This window comes from Neodiprion virginianus, chromosome 5 (genome assembly GCF_021901495.1).
Source record: "Neodiprion virginianus isolate iyNeoVirg1 chromosome 5, iyNeoVirg1.1, whole genome shotgun sequence".
Lineage (NCBI taxonomy): Eukaryota > Metazoa > Arthropoda > Insecta > Hymenoptera > Diprionidae > Neodiprion > Neodiprion virginianus.
This window is the reverse complement of record NC_060881.1, coordinates 22,845,673-22,853,676: the sequence shown is the minus strand read 5'-3', so window position 1 is coordinate 22,853,676 and position 8,004 is coordinate 22,845,673. Positions and strand designations below refer to the sequence as shown.

The following is an 8,004-nucleotide window of genomic DNA, read 5'->3' as shown; positions in this document are numbered from 1 at the left end:
TGGTGCCAAGGCACCGCCACGTTCGCTCAGGCACTCCCCGCGTTGGGTATATACAACTTTATACCAGCGTAGAAACGTGCATACCTATTTGTATGTATGTATTGTACATTGTCGGATTAGAGTTCCTCGTTCCAGCTCCTCCTCACCTTGGCGAGAGTAGCCGAACGGCAGAGCTGCGTGGCGAGGAGCAGCGACGGGGGAAAACTGAGTAAGAGCCGAGGAAGCGTGACGGTGGGGAATAGAAGTCGACGAAGTACGGCTACGAAGGTGCGGCATTTGCGAACGATACTTTTCATTCCAGAGACTTTTTCGGTTTTCGTTGTACTTGTTGCGTGTACTATACTAATTAAGCCCCACCTGTCGGTGGCGAGATCCTGTACGATATGCAAGTACCTCCGTGCCTGTTTTATCAATGCAGGTAATCATGGCCCGAGAGTAGCTGGCTACCTATGTTATGCACCGGGTGTAGGTTTACATGTCGTTGTCCGTACTCGCTGGCGAACGACGGAATCGCGGCTACGAATCTCGGCTGAACTGAACCCGCAATCGGTCCGAAACACAATACCGTTATACACAATAAGACGGGGCGGATAGCGGGAAAGCCGATAACGCTTGCGACACATTAGAGAACGTCGAGGATCGCGTGTGGCAACCAGCATCACTTGCAGGATGGAATCGCTTACAGATGCGCAAAAGTCTAGACTAAACGTGGAATGGCGTATGTAGCCAACTTTTTCACTTGTCCGACTTTCCGAAACAATGCGCTGGATTGCGACTCACCCTGTTATGGCAACGCGTCAAACCTGCGACATTTGTACTCGGTACTTTCAAAGATGTTTCCCACCTCAATTACACACCTGCTGATACAGTTTGATCTTTATCCGATCAGTAGAGCCACATTTGTATGGGACGACGTTCAAGCAAACGAATAATTTATTTATCACTCGAACCCGACTGCAGACAAACAAGGGCATAATAATGCGTCCAGAGAAATCGACACTGCTCTTATTGCGAAGAAGAAAATTAGAATAAAACTGCAGTCACCTGACTGAATTACACTTGGTAAATATTGGTACTTTAGGAATTAGTCAAGCTTTTGCTACAAAAAAAAAACAAGAATCTCACGATGAAGATCTTTCGTTATGGGGATAAAAAAATCTTTCAACATAAAAGTAACGAAGTCGGTAATATGCGACTTACAGGTACAGGTAAAACAGCCGTTACTCACAGGTCATAGTCCTGTCCTGCAGGTTCCTTTACCCTTCCGGAAGCCGTCGTCTCTTCGGGTCACTCGACGTCTCGGTTATTTCTCAATGACTACAAAGTTGAACACATAGTTGAATTGAGCGAAAAGTTGCTTGAGTCATTCACCATTACCGCATCAGATTAAGGACAAGGAACTTTTCTGTATTATAAATCAGGCGCTGGCATTAGGCACAGATTGCAGACGAAGTGTTTTGCAATACTTGCAGCAAGTAAATGAAATTCATTTACCAATTCGATTAATTGCCAGCTTCTAATTCTCATGGAAAAGCAAGTTTCATCGTCACCTCAGCTTCGACAAAATAAACGGGATCAAGACAGATGCCAATTACAAGTGACACTTGTGAACTTGTGACCTGAGGCTCAACCTTCGTAGCCCTGATTGATGATATTTTTAAGCCCTTCTCCTTGCTTCTTCGACTTACACCTACAAAATACTAGGCCAGTATTTTTTTTTTCTTTTCCTCAGAAACTAGATCTACGTTACAGCGGGTTAACCTGGTGAAATAATTGACCCAAATAGGAGACAATGCGATCCGAATTATTCGGTTAATTGGCGAGACGGTGCAATTATTGTAATAATTACTACCGTTATAGTATGTTTCAGCCATTCACGTGCTTTAATGAATTAATTAAAAATTGTTTACACCTTCTCTTAAGAAGCATTCAACACATATCGCCATAGATTGCTTCAATTGAAAATTGTTTGCAATCCGTTGGGTAGTGTGTGTAGTACTTTGACCTTTGGAAGAACGTGCCTATTATTTTTCTCTTCTTTTGAAAAATCGATTCATTTTTATATAGGTTAACGCGTATACTTTTACACTGTATTTCCTTCTTACGTTTCGCAATCGCGAAGGCGCGCGTGCAGGGCATATAATATAGATATGTACATACATTTATGACGCATAAGCTTGATGATATCGCACTACGTAGGTCAAAACTTGGGGTTAACCAAGTTAACCCTAACCCAGCTCGGATTGCCATCGAGAAAGACGTTCGTCGCTACCGCGTGCTCCCTTCTCTTGGGACTATTCGCAGCAGACTCACAAGTTAAATTAATTACCAGTTCCCAGTTGCCTTAGGCCAGCGCCAAACCTCATTGGTCTTCCGAACTTTTCTGCATGTTTTCTGTTACTGACAACTGACTGCCGACCTAATCTGCAAATAATACAGCGTGTGTGCATGTGCGTGTGTTTGAATAAATTTATATTAAAGGTGCACACCATATCGCAAGTCAGCCGATGTTCAAAATCACCAGGCTTAAAGGTATCAGAACCTTATTTTAACACAGAGAATTTGACCAAATAAAGCCTGGTCTGATTGTTTCATCCGTGTTAACCAATTGCGAGGGCCGATTTGTGAATATGGAACACAATATCTGAGATGCATCATTCTAGAAAGAGAAAAGGTATTATTCACAATCGGTGATTGGAATTAATTTCGTGACAGTACCGATAGCGATGTCAGGTGTGCCAACTGAATCTATCAAGGCACGAAAATGTAGCCAAGTACACACTTACACAGCACCTGTAACGTCTTTAAACCCTTTTTCTCAAATATTCCATGTTAAGGGTGTCGTCTGGTGTGAAGGGTGTTTCTTTAAAGGTTTTTTGGGATATTTTTTGAAGACAAACCATTCGCGAGTTAAACAAATGGAAAAAAATTTTAATTTCAATTTGTTTTGTAAAAAAAAAAAAACTACCGAAGCAATTATGATTTTCCAATTCACGGGATAGGTATAGATATAATAAAGATGCTATCAAAATTTGAGCAGGATCGGTCTAGTCCTTTTTGAGATATCATGCCTACAGTTTTTTTCACACACGTTCCTCTATCGGGCAGTAGACATAAGGTTATATTTGCTACTTCATCTCAAAAAAATGTACAAAGTTTGTTTGAATGTCTATAAATATAATGTGAAAATTATGAAAAATTTGATTTCAATGGTTTATCTTTAAAAAATACCCAAAAAACCTCTGCATAAACAGCCTTCACACAAGACGACCCCTTTAAATATCAAGTGTATGTCGTTGCACGTTTCTTTTCAACGTGATGTGCATAATCTTTGAGTGATTTAATTTATACGTTTCATGATTCATCACCTATGATACAATTTTGAAATTCTTAGCAATAACTGTTACCTGTGTCACGATTTTTGATGTCTCTCTTGTATTTTGAAAAGACAATAGAGAAATGTACGGGAGATAAAATTACCACCCGGGATCATCTTGATAATAATTCCGTTCATTTTTAGACATACCAAACAGTACTGTAAATCGACCGAAGGAAGGCCCACTGGATGGAACTATACATCAGAAGCTTCATATTTTGGGCCCAAAGAAACATTCCCGGAAGTTTCAGCAGAATTAATCTGTGGTCCGGAGGTCTGATACTCTCCTTGTGATACTGTCCACATGAGCTGTCAGTACCATCAGTCTATCACAGGAACGGCAATTTAGTACACGTGGTTATGTTCGTTTCATGCCATTTGTACCTTCTCGCAATAGCATTATTAGATTTCAATATTTGGATTGCAAACTCGTTGTCATAACGATTGAACTTTGCTAAGTATGGCCTGTGGTAAATACATCTACCATGTGTAATAAACGACACGCCTATAGGCATGATATTGACGTGCCAAACCGAAGTATCAAAATCAGCTCGTCTCGATACAATTATCAACACGTATGCCAATGCTAAACAAGTCTGTGATACCAACTAAACGAGTTTGCATCTTCCAACTTCGTACCTACCCAAGCTGCATAACTGCAGCTAATTGGAAATGAACATAAAACGATCTGTCATCTGACGATAAGAAGACACACGTCGGTGATTGCCAGGTAGACATGTAAGAATAGCAAGAACACGAAAATAAATCGCGAGGATGGACCAGTTTTTAATACATATCTTTTATTAGGCTCTATTTATATTTACGTAGATTATTAATATAATTAGACATCAAGTGTAACACTAATAATAGATGAATACATCGTATAATGTTAGCACATGGATAGACAAGTCGAGGAATGTTTTTCAAGCCAGTCAAACGATAAAGGTTCGTGTTTTGTATTTCCGAGAGTGAAAGAAACTGGAGTTGGAAAAGAAATAAACTATCGATGTTAACGAAACAGCAAGCAATTCAAATCTGCTCGTAAAGCTCGTAAATTATAGTTCCTGCACTTAGTGTGCAAACTAACGTTTCAACAACATAAATTGCACCAGCAAAAATAATTTCCCAAAAATATTATCGAATGAAATTCCGGCGCAAATCCTCGGCAGGGTCGTCTGGCCCCAAGTTACCCAGCACGCGGATAAATTCCGCATTGTAGAAAAAACCACAAAGAACGTAATTCGCAGTCTGATTTCACGTCTGCCTTACGAAGAGAAAATGATTTTTACGTTGTTTTATACGGACGATACTTGTATACGTATCACACATTATTACCATATCCTATCTATAATATATATTATAGTAAAGACCGAGTTACGCGAGTAGGTGCCTGGAGCCTGCAGGATGTCTGCGATTTACTCGCGATACGGAGGGTAGGGCCGTTCTGCGTTTGCGACGAACCCAATAGCTTATCCCCACTTCTGGAAGATGCCCATCCGTTGACAGCGGCAATTTGATCCCCAGAGGTTGCATCGGCAGCTTGAATTGTAACAGCAATCGTTTCGCCGATGATCGCAGTTACCATCGCGGCGCACGCAGCCACGCCTGTAAAGACAGATGTGCAACCACCAGAGATTAAGTTAAATCGTAATTAAAATGCGAATAAGAAAAATAAATTTTCATACACAGTGATATGGGGCGTAACGCATTGTTGAAGGGGGATAGAAGGAAAACTATCAAAATCGGAAAAATTGTATCTCTTGCATCGTATGGAACACAAAGTCCAGAGATTAGATGTGGATGGAGAACGAGTGATAGAACTGATTCATTGACCAGGTTGGCCCACTCACTTCTGTTGAGCTGCGTGAAGTAAACGGTCCAATGCATTGTCCGTATACTCGGATTCGGTGAGTCCATCATCTTCTGCGATCCGTTCGGTCTCGTCTAGAAACGAACCGATACATGGAACAGATATAGGTATACACATATAAAATTCACCACAAATTGCACCACCTCTAAATGGAAAAAAGTTATATTTCGAGGGTGTGCAATTCGTCGAGATTGAATGGTATGATGATGTAAATTTTTTCTCACATAGTAGCACTAACGCCTACCAAAACCTCGCGGTTACAAATTTTTGTCATCATTATTACTCTTACAATAAAATATATGCTGAGATTCATTTGTCCGAAATACGTGTATTTTAAATGGAGTAATCCACCCTCTTATAGGCACGGGCAGGAGTTGAGATAAAAATGGGAAAAAAATTAGAGAATCGTTTTTGTATTATTTAAAGTTCGTAAAAAACGCCACGCATCACCTTATCTCGCAGTACCGAAAAGACAATTTTCCGCACCGTCAGAGCTCTTTACGACAAATTTTAGGTACAATGTACGCCATATAGATTCATGTCACACGGAAAAAAACAAATTGCTGGAGCAGCAAATTTAAGTGCTAATGTAGAGACAACAAGAAAATTTGTTGCAACAACGAGAATTTTGCAAGTGTAACTAATGGGCTTACTACAGTGGGAAGTCCTGTAATTCGCTATGCTTGCATAACCTTCGCTATTTCACCGAAAATTCTTGTAACCACTATATTAACATAAAAATATGCTGGTTCGTCGAATTGTCTTTTCCTGCGTGCACAGTTACAGGTATATTAAAATGTACTCACAACCGTACCTGTGAAAATTCGAACGATCTATCATCGTCCTCACAGCGATTCACGTTCGCCTGACCCACGTACCGTTAATTTTTTAAGACGTTACATAATCTCGCTACAGATCAAGCGTTCAATTTGAAATTTTTCGAACGTTTCAAAGAACCTTCAGCAGGCGATACACACTCCCTTTTGTTGGTTTATTAGTGTAAGTGTATAATTCGACTTGATTTACCAACGAATGACGATTTACTTAGACAGCGAAAAAGTAGTGAATTATACTAGTTGATCGGTACGTAGCTATATATTCTCAAAAGTGAGAAGAAAAAAATTTAAACAAAAACACACATACTTACCATCTTCGAAGTAAGGATTTGCACAACCACGATCAACCAAGAGGATGAAAATTGCACAGACAAGAATAAGTAAGCTGGTCTTCATCTTGTACATCGAAGTCTATCTCGTTAAATACTGTCACCTTGCGCACTAAGGCTTTGCTTCGGCCTTTTCCCCCGTTTTCGTCTCTTCTTCGGCTTGTATGAAAGAAAGTTTTTACGACCTGTACGTGTTGTCAGAAGATCAACACCTTGCCACTCTAATATCCTTCTATCTCACTCTGTCTTTGTCTTGCACCCCTTTATCTGTTCATGAATACGTTATACATATAATTAAGATGATCCTTAAAACCAGTTTGAGTGAATTCAAATCAGCTGTCTAGATAGATAAATGAAAATTGGTCAATAAATTAAAACCGGTATCTGTAAGTACGTATTATTTTTCATTTAACCCCTGAAAGGCAATGAGGATAAAATATCCCCCCCAAAAATTTTGTACTTTTGGAGTATACCGTAAGTATTGAACCCCTTTAACGTTCATTTTTATTTGCTTAGTTCAACTTAATTACTTTCGTAATACAACCATTTCATGCAGAATTGTTTGAACTTTAATTTGAATAAAAAAACGACTCGCCAGCTTTATTAGAAGCTGAGATATTTTAAATTAATTTCCACTGGCTATTTGTTACACTCATTGCCACGAGAGGTATACGGTTTGGATGTTTGCCTGTCAGCGGTTGAATAACATTGACTTTGAGTTGTCGTTCAAAAAATTCTAAACTCACACGAATCGAAAACATATTGTTGATACTAGTGGGAAAATAACTTGGAAACTCCTAATGCGATATCTCGTACGGTTGCAGAACTTGGCATGTCCCGTCAAGGGCGATTTTTATTCAGAAATAGCACTCGCAGTCACGTTAGATTCGTACTAATTGTGATGCGAAATTGCGCTTTGGCACTGAGCTTTAAAATTCACCCAAGTCCATTTCAAGGGTCGCTCTAATACGCATAGCCAACACATGTGATACAATCATTAATACGTGTATGTATGAATGCAGCTTTACACATATGTGCGGTATTTACCGCATCTCTGACGCACCAAGTTACCCCACGCTTTCTCTATTTCTCTCTCTCTCTCTCTCTCTCTCTCTCTCTCTCTCTCTCTCTCTCTCTCTCTTTCTCTCGATCTCCCTCTCATTCGCGCACGAACGCACATTCACACACCTTTTCGTTCTCCACGATTCTCTTAAATTTCAGAACGGTGTTCCGCGCTTTGTTTGTCCCTATAATGCCTAACACTGCGATTCTCTTGATTAGTCAATGTTTCTCTCACTCTGTTTATCTCTGTTTTTTCCACACTCTCCCCCTCGTTTGTACGTCTAGGTCCCTGTCTACCCTCCTGACGCTTTCCCTCCTCTCGGCTTTTAATTCGTATTTTTAGTCTTATTACTCGTTGGCGGGTTGCTGCCAGAGTTGCGAGTGACGCGCGCCAGTTCAATCCACCTTTATATAGACACGGGAGGCGTGGCCTGGTACAGAGGTTCCGTGGGTGCTGTGGTACGGGGATGAGATGGGCTGGGATGGGATGGGATGGGATGGGATGGGATAGAATGGGATAGAATGGGATAT

General features: G+C 40.4%; 1 protein-coding gene and 1 long non-coding RNA gene across 5 annotated transcripts; one reads left to right on the top strand and one right to left on the bottom strand.

Moving 5' to 3' along the window:
* The first annotated feature begins 2,277 nt into the window (after positions 1-2,277).
* LOC124305542 (uncharacterized) lies at positions 2,278-4,474 on the top strand. The gene is made up of 2 exons (XR_006908403.1): positions 2,278-2,674; positions 3,521-4,474. It is a non-coding gene; the product is annotated as an uncharacterized LOC124305542 (long non-coding RNA).
* On the bottom strand, positions 4,192-7,869 carry LOC124305541 (toxin Tbo-IT2-like). 4 transcript variants are annotated; one of them, XM_046765105.1, is made up of 4 exons: positions 7,709-7,869; positions 6,394-6,570; positions 5,227-5,320; positions 4,192-4,981 (listed from the first exon to the last, which is right to left on the bottom strand). In XM_046765105.1, the coding sequence occupies exons 2-4, from the start codon at positions 6,485-6,487 to the stop codon at positions 4,846-4,848; spliced, it is 324 nt and encodes a 107-aa protein (XP_046621061.1). In that variant the 5' UTR covers positions 6,488-6,570; positions 7,709-7,869; the 3' UTR covers positions 4,192-4,845. The 4 variants fall into 4 exon arrangements, with proteins under 4 accessions (XP_046621061.1, XP_046621062.1, XP_046621059.1 ...); XM_046765106.1 differs by having other exon boundaries at positions 7,753-7,859; XM_046765103.1 differs by having other exon boundaries at positions 4,193-4,981; positions 6,394-6,678.
* Between the last annotated feature and the right edge of the window lie 135 nt (positions 7,870-8,004).

Bases quoted from the DNA above. Each gene is read 5' to 3' on its own strand.
- LOC124305541 (XM_046765105.1), bottom strand. From the start codon at position 6,487: ATGTACAAGATGAAGACCAGCTTACTTATTCTTGTCTGTGCAATTTTC. The intron at 5,321-6,393 runs GTAAGTATGTGT...GTTCGTTTCTAG, and splicing joins AAATCCTTACTTCGAAGATG to ACGAGACCGAACGGATCGCA. The intron at 4,982-5,226 runs GTGAGTGGGCCA...CTGTCTTTACAG, and splicing joins CTTCACGCAGCTCAACAGAA to GCGTGGCTGCGTGCGCCGCG.